Source organism: Zalophus californianus, chromosome 7 (genome assembly GCF_009762305.2).
Source record: "Zalophus californianus isolate mZalCal1 chromosome 7, mZalCal1.pri.v2, whole genome shotgun sequence".
Lineage (NCBI taxonomy): Eukaryota > Metazoa > Chordata > Mammalia > Carnivora > Otariidae > Zalophus > Zalophus californianus.
Genome location: NC_045601.1, coordinates 136,445,125 through 136,466,409, shown reverse-complemented (window position 1 = coordinate 136,466,409; position 21,285 = coordinate 136,445,125). Strand labels below are relative to the sequence as shown.

At 37.2% G+C, this 21,285-nt stretch overlaps 1 protein-coding gene across 5 annotated transcripts in view; it reads left to right on the top strand.

The window, feature by feature from the left end:
• NUP153 (nucleoporin 153) overlaps positions 1–21,285 on the top strand; it is a 77,308-nt gene that overhangs the window by 15,419 nt on the left and 40,604 nt on the right. For all 5 annotated transcript variants that reach the window (XM_027601133.2, XM_027601134.2, XM_027601137.2 and 2 more), the window contains 8 exons: positions 471–696; positions 11,331–11,579; positions 11,697–11,836; positions 11,918–12,046; positions 18,511–18,627; positions 18,721–18,765; positions 18,876–18,932; positions 21,147–21,285. The exon at positions 21,147–21,285 is cut by the window's right edge and continues 8 nt beyond it. In XM_027601133.2, the coding sequence (XP_027456934.2) occupies positions 471–696; positions 11,331–11,579; positions 11,697–11,836; positions 11,918–12,046; positions 18,511–18,627; positions 18,721–18,765; positions 18,876–18,932; positions 21,147–21,285 (1,102 nt within the window). The remainder of the gene's footprint in view (positions 1–470; positions 697–11,330; positions 11,580–11,696; positions 11,837–11,917; positions 12,047–18,510; positions 18,628–18,720; positions 18,766–18,875; positions 18,933–21,146) is intronic.

Below are 21,285 nucleotides of genomic sequence, written 5' to 3'. Positions count from 1 at the left end.
ACTACCTTCTTGATGGCAGAACGGCCCTTCTTGCCACCCTTCTTTGCAGGAGCCATTCTGCCGGGCCCTGGTTGGAAAGGAAGTGTTACTTCTTTTAATATGCTAGAATCAAAATAGATGCCTTTACTCTGGGATTATAATATTTTAGTGCATTATCTTATTACTCAATCTAAAAAGTATATGGCTTATTTGATGGTTTGTAGGAGTTTTTAAGGGTTAGAGTATGGGGCCATTTGGGGCAGTTATTGACTCATGGATGTCTGCATATGGAAGAAAGAAAAAAGTAGGAATTTCGTAATGTCTATAGCATTTGTAAAATAACCATCATGTCAGCATTAACTCAAATAACTGAACTTCAGGAAACTTTGTTGGAAGTAGTCATGTTTTGCTTGATGTGGCTTTCTGTAATTAGGTACATATTTAAAAAGATAAATTTCTAAAACTGCCTTATGTATTTCTTCTTCCAACAGGGCATTCTTAGCAGGGTTACAGAATCTGTTAAGAATATTGTGCCAGGATGGCTACAAAGATACTTCAACAAGAATGAAGATGTATGCAGCTGCTCAACAGACACAAGAGAGGTACCACAGTGGCCAGAAAATAGAGAAGATGATCATCTGGTATATGCCGATGAGGAGAGCCCTAATATTCATGATGGGAGAATCACTCCTGAGCCAACAGTCAGTCATACAGAAGGTACATAGAATGTGAACATTTTGTTATGTGTGATATCTCTTTATATTACCTTGCTGTTGTAGATCTCATTGGGGAGTACCTAAACCGTGTAGGAGGAGGGTGATGCTCAGGTTCAAATGAGTTATTTATCAGCTTTTTGTTTAGTAAGGGAGATTGACATATCAGTTAAGAATGCAAGCTCTAGGGTTAGACTTGGGTTTTGAATTTTCAGACCATCAACTGTCATGTGGCTTTTTGGACAAGAGAGTCTATTTTCTCCTCAGTATCCTCATAAATTGTTTTGAGAAAAGTAGATGTGAAGCCCTTCTGACGGGTCCTGGCACTAAGGGAACACTGTATAAGTGTTAATTGTTACAATGAAGCTGTGCTAATGCCTCCCCCAACACTAGAATTTAGGTGTAGCATAAGCGCATTTGGCTCCTGCCCTTTCTGCAGCAAGCTCAGCTGGGTCATTGGTCTTAGAATTAAGTGCTTCTGCATTTTAACAGCTTGAACGTTTTTGGATCCTCTTACAGCATTTTGATGGGGTTTACAAATATTCAGTAGCTTCAGTATAACCCATGAATATGGCATATTTGGAAATATTACTCTGTCGTTTCACTGTATATAGTTTTTACAGCTTTCTTGATATATAGTTCACATACCTGTTTAAAGTGTACAGTTCAGTGTAAAAGAATGAAACTGGACCACTTTCTAACACCATACACAAAAATAAACTCAAAATGGATTAAAGATCTAAATGTGAGATCAACAACCGTAAAAATCCTAGAAGAGAGGATAGGCAGTAATTTCTCTGACATCAACCATAGCAACATTTTTCTAGATATGTCTCCTGAGGCAAGGGAAACAAAAGCAAAAATAAACTGTTGGGACTACATCAAAATAAAAAGCCTTTGCACAGCGAAGGAAACAGTCAACAAAACCAAAAGGTAACCTACTTGAATGGGAGAAGATATTTGCAAATGATACATCCAGTAAGGGGTTAATGTCCAAAATATATAAAGAACTTCATCAATTCAACACCAGAAAACTCCACAAACATTCCAATTAAAAAATGGACATAGGATCTGGGTAGACATTTTTCCAAAGAAGCTCTAAAGATAGCCAACAGACATATGAAAAGATGCTCAACATCACTCATCAGAGAAATGAAAATCACAACACTATGAGATCACTTTAAACCTGTCAAAATGGCTAAAATCAAAAAGGCAAGTAAGTGTTGGCAAGAATTTGGAGAAAAAGGAAACCTTGTACACTGTTGGTGGGAGTGTAAATTGGTACAGCCACTGTGGAAAACATTGTGGAGGTGGAGGTTCCTCAGAAAACTAAAAATAGAATTACCATATGATCCAATAATTCCACTACTGGGTATTTAAAGAAAAAGAAAACACTAATCTAAAAAGATAAATGCACTGCTGTGTTTATTACAGCATTGTTTATAACAGCCAAGATATGGAAGCAATCTAAGTGTCCATCGATAAGACGAATGGGTGAGGAAGATGTGGAACACACACACTGGAATAGTACGTGACCATAAAAAAGGATGAGATCTTGCCATTTCCAACAACGTGGATGGACCTAGAGGGTGTTGTGCTAAATGAAATAAGTCAGAGAAATGAGAAAGACAAAACCATATGATTTCAGTCATGTGGAATCTAAACAAACAGTTGAATAAACAGAAAGCAGGATCAGAATTATAAATACAAAGAACAAACAAACTGATGGTTTCCAGAGGGGAGGGTGTAGGGAGGTTGGCAAATAGGTAAAGTTGGGCGGGAGATACAGGCTTCTAATTATGGAGTAGGGGCGCGCCTGGGTGGCTCAGTTGGTTAAGCGACTGCCTTCGGCTCAGGTTATGATCCTGGAGTCCCGGGATCGAGTCCCGCATCGGGCTCCCTGCTTAGCAGGGAGTCTGCTTCTCCCTCTGACCCTCTTCCCTCTTGTGCTCTCTGTCTCTCATTCTCTCTCTCTCAAATAAATAAATAAAATCTTTAAAAAAAAATTACGGAGTAAATCACGGGGATGACAGGCACATCATAGGGAAATACAGTCAGTGGTACTGTGATAGTGTTGTATGGGGACAGATGGGGGCTACACTTGTGAGCACAGCATAATGTATAAACTTGCGGAATCACTATGTTGTACACCGGGAACTAATGTGATGTTGTGTGTGAACCTATATTCCAAAATTTAAAAAGATAAAAGTATTCAATTCAGTGGCTTTAAATATATTCACAGTTGTTCAGCCATCACCACAGTCAGTTTTAGGACGTTTTCATCACCATCCTTATCACCACCCCCAAATCCTACACCCATTAGTAGTCATTCCCCATCCCAGGCAACCACTGATTTGTCTTTGTCTCTCTGTAGATTTGCCTAGACTGGACATTTCATATAAATGGAGTCACAGAATATGTGGTCCTTTGTGACTGGCTTACTTAGCATGTTTTCAAGGTTCATCATGTCGTGGCATGCATCAGAACTTCATTTCTTTTTATTGCCAGGCAATATTCCATGGTATGGATAAAACTACATTCTGTTTATCCATTCATTAGTTAATGGACATTTGGGTTTTTCCACTTCTTGAACATTATGAATACTGCCGCCATGAATATTCATGTGCAAGGTTTTGTGTGACTATGTTTTTTCTTGTGTGTATACCTAGGAGTAGAATTGCTAGGTCACATGGTAATTTTAACATTGTGAGGAATAATTGTTTTCCAAAGTGGCTGTACCATCTTGCCTTCCCACCCACAGTGTATGACGATTACAATTTCTTCACACCCTCACCAATATTTTCCATTTTTAAATTTTTTTTAAAGTTTATTTTTTATTTTTTGTAATCTCTGCACCTAACATGGGGCTTGAACTCATGACCCTGAGATCAAGAGCCGCATGTTCCTTTGACTGACCCAGCCAGGCACCCCTTTAATTTTTTTTATTATAGCTCTTCTAGTGGGTTGAAGTGTGGTATCTTGTGGTTTTGATTTGCATTTCTTGGATGACTAATAATACGGAGCATCATACCATATGCTCATTGGTTGTGTATCTTTGGAGAAATGGCTATTCGCATCTCCTTTTTCCATTTTTAATTGGGTTATTTGTCTTTCTATTGTTGAATTGGAAGAGGTCTTTATATATTCTGGATATAAGTCCCTTATCAGTGTAGGGTTTGCAAATATTTTACCCCCTCTGTGGATTGTCTTTTTTACTTTCTTGATGGTGTCCCTTGAAGCACAAAAGTTTTTAATTTTGATGAAGTCCGGTTTATCTCTCCATATGTTTCTGTATATACATATGTATATTTTCTTTCACTACGTTTCAGCTTATTTATAATTATAAAAGTTTTCTAACGCTGTGTTGAAGTCTTGTCTTGCCTAAATAATCAACGTGAGTGTATGGCCTGTTAATTTTGGTGGACATAGTAACGTCTTTTCCTGCCTGATTGGCTTGTCATGAAATCTAGTGACAATGAAATAGGCCTGAAAAAAATGACTCCCAGTGTGGACAAACTGCTTACCTGTTTTCTTAGTAATACTCGATTTGGCTTAGTCTTTATTTATTTTTTTAAAAGATTTTATTTATTTATTTGACAGAGACAAAGACGTGAGAGCAGGAACACAAGCAGGGGGAGTGGGAGAGGGAGAAGCAGCCTTCTGCTGAGCAGAGAGCCCGATGTGGGACTCGATCCTAGGACTCTGGGATCATGACCTGAGCCAAAGGCAGCTGCTTAATGACTGAGCCACCCAGGCGCCCTGGCTTAGTCTTTAAATGTTTGCTTATTTTTTATTAGAATAACTTAAGAGGTTCTAATATTTATACTTGAGACAGATTTCTTTCAGGTACATTACCAACAACCGCCTTGAGGCTTTATCTAGTAGGTCTACGCTGATTGCCTCCATGTCCTTTTTTTTTTCATGGGCATTGAAGGGGACCCCCAGGTTCTCTTTTCATTAGAGACTTCCAGTTCCGGCCTATATCCACAGTGACTGACACTCTTTTCCATCTTAATGAGCGTGCTTTTGAGGATTAACTAACTTGAATTAATTTAGTTCAGGTGCGAGATAAATGGAGTGTTTCTCATTTTATATCTATAACGTTCTTTTTTGTGTGTGTTTGTATTTTCATCAAAATAATGGAATTAATTTAGTGGTGTGCCAAGGTCAGTTCCAACTTGGATTTTATTCATTATGTGATTAAGTTTATATCAGACTCGCAAGTAAGGAGGATAGTGCAATGAAACCCCCATATACCCATTACCCAGCTCTAAAGACAACTAACTTATGACTGATCTTGTTTTCTCTTCCCACACTTACCCACTTTCCCACCCTAACTCCTCTAATTATGTAGAAACAAATTGTGAGCCGCTTCTTGATACTAATTTCAGGAACTTGATAGCATTTCCCACCTCATTCTTATCTTAGATCTGAACCCTGCTCCTATCTTTTTTTTTTTTTTTAAAGATTTTATGTATTTGTGAAAGAGACAGCACGAGCTGTGGGGAGGGGCAGAGAAAGAGGGAAAAGCAGTCTCTGCCCCTGAGCAGGGAACCCGATGAGGGGCTGTGGATCATGACCTGAGCCAAAGGCAGACCTTTAACCAGCTGAGCCACCCACGTGCCCCAATCCTGCTCCTATCTTAAACTTTGTTAGTTCCAGGTAGTTCTTTTCTCACAGTATTTATTGCATTATTCAGTAGTTGTAATCCCATAATGTGTGATTTAAAGTACCACTGATAACTCCCCAGTGTGATGAATATTATCTTACTAGATAAAGAACTGTTTACTCTGAAACATGACATTTAAATTTGACAGTGCATTCTCAAAAAACAACTTAGACCTATCTGCTCTTAAAGTGGTGTCAAATTATAGAAAGCTTAAAATAATTGAAAGCTTAAAGCAGTCCTGAATGTTGTTTCCTCAATATTAATTTTACCAGTATAACTTTTATATTAATAGTAACTGGAGCTGGAGGGTATTGTGCATTCTTCAAATAGTACAGGGCAGTAAGGACATTTACGGAATCTGTGGCCCATTTAAAATCTGTTATCTGCGTACTTCGTTGTGTTGACTGTCTTAATGATGGTGAGCCTTTGGGTGTCTGGATTTCTTCTGCTAGGTTAGTGGAATCTGAAATAATGTACAGGTTTCATTGAGTCAGTTACGAGTTCAGGCCTCTGAAAGACTCAACAATGGCATATCTAGTACACTAGTCAACAGTAGATTGAAGTTGTAGACTGCTTTGTCTAATTGATACCATGTGATTATAGGTATACTCTTAGAAACTGAGCATTTGTGGCTGATATAAATCTGTAGATGACATGGCCTTGTTTAGTCTTATCCCAAACTATGTCTTTTGGGCTTGGTTTTGGGGGTAAAGAAGCTCTGTAAGTACTAAAAAGTACCATTGCTGTTAGCATCATACCTTCAAGTAGAAGTAGGTCATAGTAGATTTCTTTTTCCTTTGTAGTTTCTGTGTAGACTAGATTTAGCAGATGTCTGTTGATAGCTAGAAAATTGTTCCCTTTTATCCTGTAGGATAAACTGATGTGGGGATGAGAGAATGAGATAAGTAAAAACCAGTTTTATGATCTAATATACTACAAAATTAGAATACTAAATACCCTAAGAAACATTTTAATCTTTATGTATTTGTGTCCTGACTGCAGAAAAATTGAAATAATATAAGCTTAACTGTTAATACTGGTAGATTTTCAGACTCTAGCCAGTAGCTGTCTTAACTTGAGTGAGCTTGATAAGAAATTACTACATATAAAACAGTTTAAATGTTCTATTGAATTTTTAAAATATGGTTTTTCATGAATAGTGATTTTTTTTTTTAAGATTTTATTTATTTGACAGAAAAAGAGAGCAAGTGAGAGAGCACAAGCAGGGGGAGCAGCAGAGGGAGAGGGAGAAGCAGGCTCCTGGCTGAGCAGGGAGCCTGATGCGGGGCTTGATCCCACGACCCTGGGATCATGACCAGAGCTGAAGGCAGACGCTTAACCGACTGAGCCCCCCAGGCACCCCTCTTTTGGTTAATTTCTAAGTTTTATTCTTTCCGATGCTATTGTTAATGGAACTTTTTTTTTTTAAGATTTTATTTACTTATTAGAGAGAGTGAGAGAGAGCAGGAGAGTGGGGTGAGGGGCAGAGGGAGAAGCAGACTCCCCACTGAGCTGAGCAGGGTGGGGGAATCCAATGCGGGGCTCGATCCCGGGGCCTCCAGGATCATGACCTGAGCTGAAGGCAGACATTTAACCCACTGAGCCACCCAGCCACCCCTGGAATTGTTTTCTTATTTTACTTTTCAGAATGCACATTGTTAGTGTATAGAAACACAACTCATTTTTGTGTATTGATTTTGTAATCTGCTACTTTGCTGAATTTGTTTATTCCTGCGGGTGTGTGTGTGTGTGTGTGTGTGTGTGTGTGTAATACTTAGGAGTTTCTCCATATAAGCTATATCATTTGTGAATAGGGATATTTTACTTCTTCCTTTCCAATTTGGATATCTTTCTTCTGCTTGCCTTACAACTCTGGCCAGAGCTTCCAGTACTCAGTTAAAAAGAAGTGGGTAGAGCAGGTATCCTTGTCTTGTTCCTGATTTTAGAGGAGAATCTTGGTCTCTCACCACTGGGTTTGATGTTAGCTGTGAGTTTTTCATATATGGCTTTTATTAAGTTGATGTTTCCTCCTAGTCCTAGTTAAGTGTTTTTATCTGCATCTTATTTTTTGCATAAGAATACCTTGAAACTAATCCAGAATTGTTTTGTATTTCTTACGCTGTTAAGTATTTTTGAAGACATACTTTTGGGAAGAAAATTACAGAGTAGCAAATACAGTCCAGCAGCACATTAAAGAATAGCAGCATCTTCTTACTGGGAAGAGTTAATTTTGGGGTGTAAGGAATCATTCATCATGAGGGACTTATTAATATAATTTAGCAAATTTATAGGTGAAACAATCTTACAATTTTTTTTTCTTTTCTGGTAGATACTTAATAGGCATTTGCTAGAACTTTAAGTCCATTCTTCTTTATTTCATTTAGAAATTGGAGACCACCACTTCCTTAACATGTTAGTCATCCAAAGGCCAGAATCACATGTTATGGTGAAACATTAGAAACATTCCCATTATCAGGTATAAATTGGAAGCCCATCATCACTACTTCTAGATATTAAAGATGTAATTATAGAGGATGTATGTATATGTATAAGTACTGGGAAGAAGGAGGCAAAATGATCCTTCCTTGCCATTAATACCCAGAAAACCTAAGCCAATTGATTAAAAAAACAAAATAAAACAAAACTTGTTAGAATAAGAGAATTGAGAAATTAATCACAAAGTTAATATAGGAAAAAAACCCAATAACTCTTATTTAAGCAGTAACCAGTTAGAAAGTATGAAGGAAGAAAGGATCCCACTTACACAACAAAATATATAGAAATAAATTAACAAGGAGTGTATAGTACTCTAGAAGAAGAAATTCTTTTGAGTTCTGCTGAGGGACATAACGGAGACCTGAACAAAAGGAAAAGTCAGTAGTAAAACAATGCTGGGCATGATAGCACTTCCCTTTTTAAAATCTTTTAACTGGGGGCACCTGGGTGGCTCAGTCAGTTAAGCGTCTGCCTTTGGCTCAGGTCATGATCTCTGGGTCCTGGGATGGAGCCCCACACATCGGGGCTCCTTGCTCCAGGGAGTCTGCTTTTCCCTCTGCCCCTCCCCCACTCATGCCCTCTCTCAAATAAATAAAATTAAAAAAAAAAAAATCTTTTAGCTTTAGTGTGATCCAGATCAATTTTAACGAGTCTGTTAGGAACTTACTTATTTTTATTTTATTTTTTTAAGATTTATTTAGAGAGCACAAGGGGGATGGGCAGAGGGAGAGAATCTCAAGCAGACTCCCCACTGAGCGCAGAGCCCAACATGGGGCTGGATCTTACAACCCTGAGATCCCAACCTGAGCTGAAACCAAGAGTTAAATGCTCAGCCGGCTGTGCCCCCCAGGCACCCCTAAAATACTTATTTTAAAGCCTTTGTTAAGGTTAAATTGGCTATCTTATATTCAATTCCTATTGACTGTTTTTTCCCCTCACTATTGATCGCATTTTTGTTATATCAAATAGTTTCTGCCTAAATATTGTCATTTTGAATAATATATGTAAACATTCTGGATGCTGTTATCTTCCCGTGAGGAGTATTGATTCTTGTTTGATCAGGCAGTTGTTATTAAATGATCATTTTGAACTTTGTAAACTTAGATTTATGTTTTGTTAATGTGTATCTCTGGAAGGTCCAAGGTGTTTAATTTCCCTGAAGTGGTAGGACTTAGCCTCCAAACTGTTTCCCCTCTGGCTTTTAGGATGAGTCTACTGTAGGTCTTGTCCTAGGACATCATCCCTAGTCTCAAGGGGAAGCGTTTCCAACATCTTAGGTGAATGCCATGGATTTTAAGGAGGTGCTTATAAAAGAGATATCTAAGTTTTGGCCACACTGTAGCTTCTGTGTGCTTAGCACTGCTTCTTGCCCCCTAGCATTGCTTACCTCCTGGTGTCTGTTTTCTCAACTCTGTAGCAGCTGGTATTTGGTAGAGCCTTAGATGGTCTTACTCTGTGCATGGATAGCCCATTCATTCTCTGGATGCTCCCATTTGGACTTCTGAAGGCCCCGCCCTAACCAGTTTTCTACAGTCCAGTGCCCCATTCTGATTTCTGCCTGTCATGTTCTGCTTGGACTCCAGTTTTCTCTTCCAGGTCCGAAAATATACCTAGGTAGAGAGTGGGGTAGTGATAGGGCTCACTTTTTGAGTTTTCTATTTATTTTGAGTTTTTCTATTTTTGAGTGCTGTTTTCTGTTGTCTGAAAGATATCTCATGTTTTGTCCAGTTTAATAACTATTTAAATTATAGCAGAAGGGCTAGTCTGGAGGCCCAGTTACTCCAGCCTAACTGTTAAGTCTTTTGTAAACTTGACAAATGATTTTAAAGTTCTTGAAAATATACCTGAAGATGAACAGAGATTCTGAAAAAGAATAAAGGGAATGGGGGGGGTAGGTTGGAGTAACTTTTATAGTTACTAAATGTGTTCCAAAGTTAGAGTAGGTAAAACATTATTGTACTGGTACAGATAATCGGGAAAGGAGTGAAAAGCCTTTGGAATTTAGTATTGTGGTAGTGGTGGCTTCTCTATCAGTGATTAAAAGATAGCTTATTTAAGAAGGTTATTTTAGAATATGAACAGGCTAACCACTTGGAAAACAATGAAGCTGAATCATTCGTTCACTACTACATCATAACTGATTCCAGGTGCACTCAAGATTAAACATGATATTGACATAAAAGTAATGGTACAGTACCAAAAAAATGAGCAAAATTTTAAATTTCTTATAGTCTTGGTAAAAGTCTTTGTAAACAAGGTACAGGTTATTTTTTGTACTGCAAAAGACACCATCAACAAAATGAATAGGTTCAACCAATGGTGAAAAATTAGTTGTAATATTTCAGATCATATCACAGTATCTTACTGATCAAAAATTAGATTTTACTAAGCTTAATAGTAAGAGGGACTGTATCAGTAAGCAGTTAATAGAAGAAGAAACATAAATGACCAATGAATATAGAGAAGAATGCTCAATATCCCTCTCATTTAAGTAAATGCAAATAAAATGATGCCATTTGACATAGTAGATTGACAGAAATCAGAAAAGGTTAATACCCAGTGTTAGAGAGGATGGTGGAAATGTCCACTGTCATTTGCTGTTTGTGGGAGTTTAACTTGACAGGATCATAGTATGTCTCATAAGCAGAAATGAGCACACGCTCTGATCCAGTCCAGACAGCAGTTTCACATATCAATGTTCATCCCATTGAATCTCATACCTTGGATACTTAGGCATCTTTAGGGGCCCAATTTAGGCTTACAGAATCAGATATTTTTTGGATAGCTTAAAAGTGTTTAATAATTTGTCTTCATGTTTCTGTCATATTCTTAGAGAACCATGGATTAATCCAAAAGAATACTCTGAAAAGTATGCAGATATCAGTGCATATTTGTTTGATGGAGCATTGGGAAAATAATCACATAAATATAATCAGTGACTATGATAAAATACAATGTGGTCTTTAAAGGGAATGCTTTATATATAGAGACAATTATATTGGTAAACAGAAAAACAAGTCCTAGAACTGGATGCATGGTGTGATTATATAATTAGGGAAAACATTTATGTATGCACCTAAAATATCTGGGAGGATATACATATTTAATAGTGGTTATGTCTGGAGGAACCAGACATCCTTTTTGTTTCATGACTTTCTTATATAGCTTCTTTGATTTTATTTTTTACGAGCAAGTTTTATAATACCAATTCAAGGAAAATAAAGGACCATGCACTTTTAGAAGTTGTATGTGAACCCTGAAACATGGTTTGATACTAGGTTAAGTAAGTTCATTGTGGTTAGATGAAACCTTGTTTGGCTAAAGAATAGCATAAATTGGGCTTATCATGGGAGGCTTCAGTGACTTGCATTGAAGCTATATTTATTATATATGTTTTTTTAAACACCATTTTGTTGTGATATTGTATTTTTCTAAGCTGTATTTTCATAATATTAATGCTTTTTTTTTTTAAGAACCCTCAACAACTAGTACTTCTTCAAATTACCCAGATGTATTAACAAGGCCTTCTCTTCATCGGAGCCATATGAATTTCTCCATGTTGGAATCTCCTGCATTACACTGTCAGCCCTCCACATCCTCGGCATTCCCAATTGGCAGTTCTGGATTTTCCCTTGTAAAGGAAATTAAAGATTCTACCTCTCAGCATGATGATGATAACATCTCAACTACCAGTGGTTTTTCTTCAAGAGCTTCTGATAAAGGTATTCTTGGTATTTGGTAGCGAAGTTAAATTTCATGGGATAGGTTTTTTTCTGACTTGTAATTTCCATTCTCTTGTAATTAGTGCTCTTACTATGCAGTGAATATTTTTGTTTCAGATGTAGCTGTTACAAAGAACACTTCATTGCCACCTCTGTGGTCCCCAGAGGCTGAACGTACTCCCTCACTCTCACAGCACACTGCCACCAGCTCAAAAAAACCAGCATTCAACTTATCTGCCTTTGGAACACTTTCCCCTGTGAGTACTAATACAATTTGATTTAATCACATTAGGTTTGAGTGTTTATTGCTCATAATTTATTGTTGTGTTTCTGTGCAGTCACTTGGGAATTCTTCAATCCTTAAAACAAGTCAGCTTGGAGATTCTCCTTTTTATCCTGGAAAAACAACGTATGGTGGGGCAGCAGCTGCTGTAAGACAGCCTAAACTACGAAACACACCATATCAGGTTGGTTTGAATAGGAGAAGGACTGGGAACCTAAAAATAATAATAATAATAATTGACAAGTAACTGATGGACCTCAAATGGAGTTGTGGCTTGGTTATTTTTTTGGTAAAGTAATAGAACTGTGGATTAGAAACATTCTTTTCATTTAGGGACTGTCTGAACATTATTTTAGACCTAAGTGAATATTTATTCATTACATTTTTGAGTGTGTTATATGCGTCTGTGCTTCAGGAATTAATTTAGGAGTTAATATTTCTTTTTTAAAAAAATTGAGGTGTAAATTATGTATAGTAAAATTTACCCTTATTAGAGTAATTGAATTTTAACAGAATACATACAGTTGTGTACCCACTCTGCAAAGTATTGAATAAACATTTCCATCACCCCAAGTGTTACCTTATGTCTCTCTGTAGTTGACCCCTCTTTCTGCTTTCCACCCTCTGGCAACCACCGATCTGTTTTCTTTCCCTGTAGTTTTGATGTTTCCAGAATGTCATTTAAATTTAATCAGTACAGTTTCTAGCCTTTTGAATATGGTTGTTCTACTTAGTGTAATGCATCTGAGATTAATACATATTTTTGCCTTTATCAGTAGTTCCTTTTATTGCTGAGGTGTAATTTGTTTATTCATTCACTTGTGAAAGGACACTTGGGTTGTTTCTGATTTGGGGCAGTTGTGATTAAAGTGGTTATGAACATTTTGTGTGAACATAAATTTTCATTTCTGTTGGGTAAATACCTAGAAGTTGGCTGCTGGGTCTTATGGGGTAAGTATACATTAAACTTTATAATAAATTGCCACACTGATTTCCAGAATGGCTGGTACCACTTTGCATTCTCAGCAGTGAATGTTCTGGGCAGCACTTGTCATCAGTTCTTTGTTTTTTGTTTTTTTTTATTTTAGCCATTCTAATAGGCATGTAGTGGTAACTCCACATTACTGTGGTTTTTATTTATGAAACTGAGCATCATTTTGTGTGCCTCTCTGCCATAAATGTATCATTTTCAGTGAAACATCTGTTCAAATCTTTTTCCCATTTTTTGTTTTAAAGGTTTATTTATTGGAGCGCCTGGGTGGCTGGCTCAGTTGGTTAAGTGCCTTCTGCTCAGATCATGATCTCAGGGTCCTGGGATTGAGCTCCGCATTGGGCTCCCTGCTCCGCGGGAAGCCTGCTTCTCCCTCTCCCATTCCCCTTGTTTGTGTTCCTTTTCTCACTGTGTCTCTCTCTGTCAAATAAATAAATAAAATCTCACAAAAAAAAAAGATTTATTTATTTTTAGAGAGAGTGTGAACGCACGTGAAGCGGGGGAGGGGTGGAGGGAGAGACTCTCAAGCAGACTCCCAGCTGAGCCAGGAGCCCAGTGTGGGGCTTGATCTCATGACCTGGAGATCATGACCTGAGCCAACAAGAGTCAGACACTCAACCAGCTGAATTACCCAGGTTCCCTTTGCCCATTTTTTAATAGGGTTTTTTTTTTACTAATGAGTTTTGAGAGAGTATGTTATTCCTTTATTAAGTCCTTTATTAGATATATGTTGTGCAAACCTCTTCTCCCATTCCCTGGCTTAAGGCTTTTGAAGAGAAGTTTTTTACTTTTGTTGGCATTCAGTATGTTTTATTTTTCCTTATATGGTTCGTGCTTTTGGTGTAGTATGACATATTTGCCTAAGCTAGGGTCACAGACTTCTATGTTTTCTAGAGGCTTTATAGTTTTAGGTTTTAATTTAGTCTTGTGATCTGTTGTGTTTTAATTTTTTTTTTAAGATTTTATTTATTTATTTGACAGAGACACAGTGAGAGAGGGAACACAAGCAGGGGGAGTGGGAGAGGGAGAAGCAGGCTTCCTGCTGAGCAGGGAGCCCGATGCGGGGCTCAATCCCAGGACCCTGGGATCATGACCTGAGCCCAAGGCAGACGCTTAACGACTGAGCCACATCCAGGCGCCCCTGTTTTGTGTTAATTTTTATGTATCATGTCATGAGGTAGGGATCAAGATTTTTTTTTTTTAACATAAGGGGTGTCCAATTTTTCTAGTACCGAGAAAGTTTATACATTCTACATTGCTTTGCCTTTGCATCTTTGTTTGAAAATCACTTGACCATATATGTGGCTTGACTTTTTATTATTCATTAATATGAATATGGCTTGACTATTACAAATGATACATTTATGGCAGATGGCATTATTATCTTGACTTTTTATTATTTTCTATTTCTGTGTATCCTTTCGCGAACTCTAAGCTCTCTTGATTACTATAGCTTCACAGTAATCTTGAAATCACGAATGTGAGTCCTCCAACTTGGTTCCTTTACAAGTTTGTTTTGGCTTTCCTAGATCTTTTGCTTTTTCATAATTTTAGAATCACATTACCAGTTTCTGCAATTTACTGGAATTTTGATTAGGATTGCATTGGGTATAAAGATGAATTTTGGGGAGAATATACATCTTAATAAACTTGAATCTCCCAATTCTTGAACACAGCATGGCTCTCCATTTATTTGTCTTTTTGAAATTTCTTTTATCAGTGTTTTGTAGTATTCATCACACAGAGCTTGCACATATTTTGTTAGATTTATACCTAAGTATTTCATGTTATTTGATACTAGCTAAGATACAATAGCCCAAATAGTCTATTCAGTAAATTGAATATGTAGTTAAGATACCTTCCAGCAAAGAAAACATCAGGCTCAGATAACTTCATTGGTGAATTCTACCAAACATTTAAGAAAGAATACCAATTCTTCACAAACTTTTCCATATAGTGGGAGGGTACTCTTCCCATTGTATTTATGAGGCCAACATTACCCTGATACGGAAACCAGACAGAGGCATTACAAGAAAGCCACAGACCAGTATTTCTAATGAATTACAGACCCAAACCTTCTCTGCAGATATTTGCAAATTGAATCTAGCATATATAAAAAGGATACTATTTCATGATCAAGTAGGGTTTATCCCAGGAATGCAAGGTTGGCTCAACATTTGAAAATTAATGTGATCTACCATGTAAACAAACTAAAGAGTAAAAAGCACATGAACATCTCCACAGATGCATAAAGCACGTTTGACAAGATTTAGTGTCCGTGCGTGATAAAAATTTTCTGTAGCCCAAGGAATAAATGGGGATCTCCTCAGCCTGTTAAATGGTATCTATAGAAGATCTTCAGCTAGTGTCATACTAATGGTGAAAGATTGAATACTCTCCTCAGGTCAGGAAGAGAACAAGGATGTCTGCTCGCGCTGCTACTGTGTAATGCTATACTGCAGGTCCTAGCCAGCAAGAAAGAAATGAAAGGCATAGACATTGTGCTTATCTGTGTAGGAAAAAAAGCCTAAGAAATACAAAAAAAAAAAAAAAGTTATCAGAACTTGTGAGTTTAGCAAGATCACAGGATACAAGGTCAATGTACAAAATCAGTTGTATTTGCATATGTATTAGCAAAGAACAAGTAGAAATTGATAACTTTAAAAAATAAATTCAAGGTGAATTCCACCATTCTATGTTTTACCTTAAAAGAGTTTTTTGAAGCTCATAAAAATTGTTTTGTTGTGTATGTTATTGTGCTTTTACAGATTTTGACAGTTTAAAGATGGAGAAGTAATTATACTTACAGTATGTGGGCTTTGGGGAGGGGAGTCTGTGGGAAGACGATAGTCCGTAACAAACAGCAAGGACATAGAAACAAGTATATTTTAAGATTTTGTCTTGTTTTTAGTTTCTTTCCTAATTAGAGGATGATTTCATGTATATAGTTAACAGTAATTAGGAGTTTTATTTCTGAAAGTGTTCATGAAGGGCAATATTTTGTTATTTCAGAAAGTGTTAACTGGATGTTGAAGTTACACAGGGAGCTTTTTCTAGAGCTTAAACTGGATATTACTCCTTTAAACATTTTTTTAAAGTTAAAATAATAGTTAAGCGTGTTAGTAGAAGATAAGGTGATGCAAGCCTATGATTCATAGAATAGTCCAAGTCAGAGTATATTCTTGCTATTTCTTCCTTTCTTTCTTACATTGAATCTTATACTTTTTAATGCTAAGTCATGACATACCCTTAAAATCCTTCTCAGCACAGGCTTCCAAATGTTTTATCATTGACATTTGGGATGAATCTATTACTCCTTTCCTAGAGTGTTAGAGCTGGGAGATAAAATAAAGATTCTCTAATTCAGTTCCATTTTATTGATTAGTGAATTGAGGCCCTGGGTGGCCAGTGGCCAGTAGAATCCAGTGACAGAACAGACTATCGTATTTTCCTAGAGGGTTTTAATGTTGCCTCATGTTTGCCAAAGCTTTTGGCCTCAATAGCAATCCTTAATGGGCATCAAGTTCTTAGTAAAACTAATGGAGAATATTGTAGCTACTCTGAAAATGTCATCAATGTTTGGTATCAGAGAAACATTATTTATAAAGTAGTTATTATGGTTCAATTTTTCAGACATTATGAGCTATTTGTAGAAACTGGGTTGTTTCGATTGTGATAATATCTTTATATATATCAAGCATTGCCAAATTGTTTTGTGGTAGTCGCTTGGTTATTGGATTGTTGTAATGCACTCTTGAGAAAAGAAAGTGTTTTAATTGGAATTTGTAAGCATTGCTTGCATATTAAAGGGTGCTTAACTATTCTTTATAAGGTGTTATCCTTAACTCCAATTTTAAGAAAGTTAAAGGTCATGAAGAAATAGCCTGAGTGTTTAAAATTTTTCTTATGTCAATATTTGAGAAATGAGTTAGTTTAAAAATTTAAATTTCCGCTTTCTGCCTGTGGACGCCGCCGAGTAAGCATCGTTAAAGTCTTCCCTCCCACTGCCTGCCGTCATGTCTAAGTCAGAGTCTCCCAAAGAGCCTGAACAGCTGCGGAAGCTCTTCATCGGAGGTTTGAGCTTTGAAACAACCGATGAGAGTCTGAGGAGCCATTTTGAGCAATGGGGAATGCTTATGGACTGTGTGGTAATGAGAGATCCAAACACCAAGTGCTCCAGAGGCTTTGGGTTTGTCACGTATGCCACTGTGGAGGAGGTGGATGCAGCTGTGAATGCAGGGCTACACAAGGTGGATGGAAGAGTTGTGGAACCAAAGAGGGCATCTCAAGGAAGATTCTCAAAGACCTGATGCCCACTTAACTGTGAAAAAGATTTTTATTTTTGTTGGTGGCATTAAAGAAGACACTGAAGAACATCATCTAAGAGATTATTTTGAACAGTATGGGAAAATTGAAGTGATCGAGATCATGACTGACCAAGGCAGTGGCAAAAAGAGAGGTTTTGCTTTTGTAACATTTGATGACCATGACTCTGTAGACAAGATTGTCATTCAAAAATACCATACTGTGAATGGCCACAACTGTGAAGTAAGGAAAGCCCTCTCTAAGCAAGAGAAGGCTAGTGCTTCATCCAGCCAAAGAGGTCGAAGTGGTTCTGGAGACTTGGTGGTGGTCGTGGAGGTGGTTTTGGTGGGAATGACAACTTTGGTCGTGGAGGGAACTTCAGTGGTCGAGGTGGCCTTGGTGGCAGTCGAGGTGGCGGTGGACATGGTGGCCGTGGGGATGGCCATAACGGACTTGGTAATGACGGAAGCAGCTCTGGAGGTGGCGGAAGCTCTAATGATTTTGGCAGTTACAACAGTCAGTCCTCAAATTTTGGGCCCATGAAAGGAAATTTTGGAGGCAGAAGCTCTGGCCCCTATGGTGGTGGAGGCCAATACTTTGCCAAACCACGAAACCAAGGTGGCTGTGGTGGTTCCAGCAGCAGCAGTAGCTATGGCAGTGGCCGAAGGTTTTAATTACTGCCAGGGAACAAAGCTTAGCAGGAGAGGAGAGCCAGAGAAGTGACAGGGAAGCTACAGGTTACAACAGATTTGTGAAGTCAGCCAAGCACAGTGGTGGCGGGGCCGAGCTGCTACAAAGAAGACCTGTTTTAGGGGCGCCTGGGTGGCTTAGTCATTAAGCCTCTGCCCTTGACTCAGGTCATGATCCCAGGGCTCTGGGATCGAGCTCCGCTCCACAGGAAGCCTGCTGCTCCCTCTCCCACTCTCCCTGCTTGTGTTCCCTCTCTCGCTGTGTCTCTCTCTGTCAAATAAATAAAATCTTTAAAAATAAATAAATATCAGGGATAAATGGCTCAAGGTAATGCCAAAACTTTATACCAGTGATCTCACTTTACCCATTTAACATAGCTGCAGATGTGTAGCATGATGTGTGCTATCCTGTTTGTTTCTGATTGTAAAAGTAAAGGTATAAAGAAAAAAAGTTGAACTTAATGCTTAATTGGCTTTTCAGTAAGGGTATAAAGAAAAAAAGTTGAACTTAATGCTTAATGACACCACCTAGAGATAATTGCTATTACCACATTAATCCTATTTCTCTTTGGATATCCATTTTGTTTTCTAAATTTTTTCATTTCCTGAAATATGTGCTTTAGAGTTACCATCCAAAAAAATCATACAGTGTTTTCTTTATAGGCACCAGTCAAAAGACAGATGAAAGCTAAGCAGCTCAATGCACAATCCTATGGTGTGACCAGTTCAACAGCTCGGCGAATATTGCAGTCATTAGAGAAGATGTCAAGCCCTCTAGCGGTAAATTTTTAGAATCACAATTAGATGCGTATGTGTGACAAAATTTGAGTTTCTTGAAAAATCTTAATTTTGTTACTGTTTCAATATTAACAGGATGCAAAAAGAATTCCATCTATTGTTTCTTCTCCCTTGAATTCTGTAAGTTGACTTTTAAACCTTTTTTTAGAGATATATTTTTATATATTGGTGATGAAAGTCATATTTTTCAAAATTTCCAATCTATTCTAATAATATTTTTACTTTTTTAGCCTCTGGATAGGAGTGGAATAGATACCACTGCAGACTTTCAGACCAAAAGGGAAAGGGTAAAACTTTTGCATTTTATTAAAGTTTCCGCAGTTTTGTTGTATTTATTTTTAAATTAGTAAATGAACAAATTGAATTTGATAGTCATTAGGGAACATGTTTGAAAGATAAGATTGTTTTACTTGGACATTGTAGCTTCTTATGAGGGCCTGCCTTAGCACAGTGCTGTAAGTGCAGTAAATGCTCAGTCAATATTTTTTGGTTATTTGGCATTTCCGTCTTCAGCATCTTGGTGTAGTCAGTGAGTAACTCTTACCTTCCGTTAAAAGTAGGAGTAAACAGTGCTTGAAGTGCTTTGTAATTGTAGAAGTTCAGTGAACTAAAACCCTCACTGAACATTGTAAACTTTACTCATTTAACAAACATGTCAAATCCATTGTGTGTAATAGAATTTCAAATTGCTAGATCTTTCATTAGTCAGCCAAAACACTGTTCCAAGGTATGGGAACTAGTACAAAATATAAGTTATAGTATCTTGATAACACTTTTAGTGTGTTCTATTTGGTTAAAATTAGCTCTGGAGGTTACTGTGGGAACAATAAAATGCTTGATAGAGTTAAAGAGGTCTATTTTTTGTTAGTTATACTTGTGGTTAGTTAAGTGTCCTTCAGGGAAGCAGATTCCCAGATCCTTACTTGTGAAAGCATTTATTGCAACACCAGTTTCCCCCAGACGTAACTGAAATGATCATAATTTTCTGACGTAATTGTATGTGAGATATTGGTAAATTATAATTATTTTTACTGAAATTTTGCAGAAGGCTAATACTGAGGGGTTTTGGGCAGATAGTGTTGCTTTACAATTTTTAAAATTACCTAGATGTTTGTAATCAGGCAAGAGGGAATCTGTTATTAGCCACTGTGATGGGATTAATTTATGGCATTAGTTGCTTTTCTCAAACTCCTGTTTTATATTAGATTGTTTAAAAAGAAGTAAATGTACAAAAAAAGAGAGAAGTAAATGTAAAAAGCTGTGCCATAATACAAGTTCTCATTGATTAAAGTTTTATTAAAGGTTGAGTATAGTATCAATAGAATTTTATTAATGGGTGTTAGGCTATATAAAGGCCAGAATACAATATTGTAGTTCATGTTTCACAGATGTTATCAGAACAGTCTACAAAATAGACTCTCATTGAGTTGTAAGATCACAGTTGTGATGGAGGGGTTAGGGAAGAGCTAGTACACAGAGGCTCTGCCTTGGAAACCAGTGTTGTTCACAGCTGCTGCAGAGTGAAAGGACTGTATTCACAGTGTTACGGTCTTTGGACAGAGTAGAAGTTCTTGGCTTTATAGTCCTCTTACACCAACAGAACTTTTACTGTGTTTCCTTGTTGCAAAAGACTGTTGACAAAACACTTGTGTGCTTAGATAATAATGCCAGTTTATTTTAGGATTTGGAATTCTTTTTTTCTCCTTTAAATTTTTTCTTGTTATGTTAATCACCATACATTACATCATTAGTTTTTGATGTAGTGTTCCATGATTCATTGTTTGTGCATAACACCCAGTGCTCTATGCAGAATGTGCCCTCTTTAATACCCATCACCAGGTTAACCCATCCCCCCACCCCGCTCCCCTCTAGAACCCTCAGTTTGTTTTTCAGAGTCCATCATCTCTCATGGTTTGTCTCCCCCTCCGATTTGCCCCCCTAAAATTTGGAATTCTTAACAGAGTTTTACTGTTAATTAACAGACTTTTGCCTTAGTTTTTAAATAACAATAGAGGAAAATTAACTTGGAGAGAAGTTTGCTCATTTTTCCCAATTATTTTCATAGCTAGTTTAAAAATAATCTTATTTCCAGTTGAAGGATATCTAAAAAGTAATTTGGGGAAAATGTGGCAAAATCAGTTTTAGTTTCTGTATTTAAAATTCAACCTGTAAAAGCTTAGATTTGTAGAACAGTTTTGAATATAGTTTCCATTTTGTACATGTGTACATATATGTGAAAAGTCATTCAGTCTAGAATAAAATAGTCTATGAAACCATTTGGAAGTTTATATATAGGTTTATAAATATATGATTTATTTGATTCTATTACTATTCTATTACTATCAGTTTTTCCTTTTAGTATTTGAGCTCTCTGCGTATTTCTCTAAGAAGTATTCATGGTCTCTAGGTGACATTAACTATTGCCAAATAATTTTTAGATATGTGTCACTGATACATATATGAAAATAAAGGTTTGTTTTTGATTTCTGATTACCTATAAGGTGGACTCTCAGTATCCCCCTGTTCAGAGACTCATGACCCCAAAGCCAGTTTCCATAGCAGCAAATCGAACTGTTTATTTTAAACCATCTCTGACCCCGTCTGGTGAATTAAGGAAGACCAATCAAAGAATAGATAAAA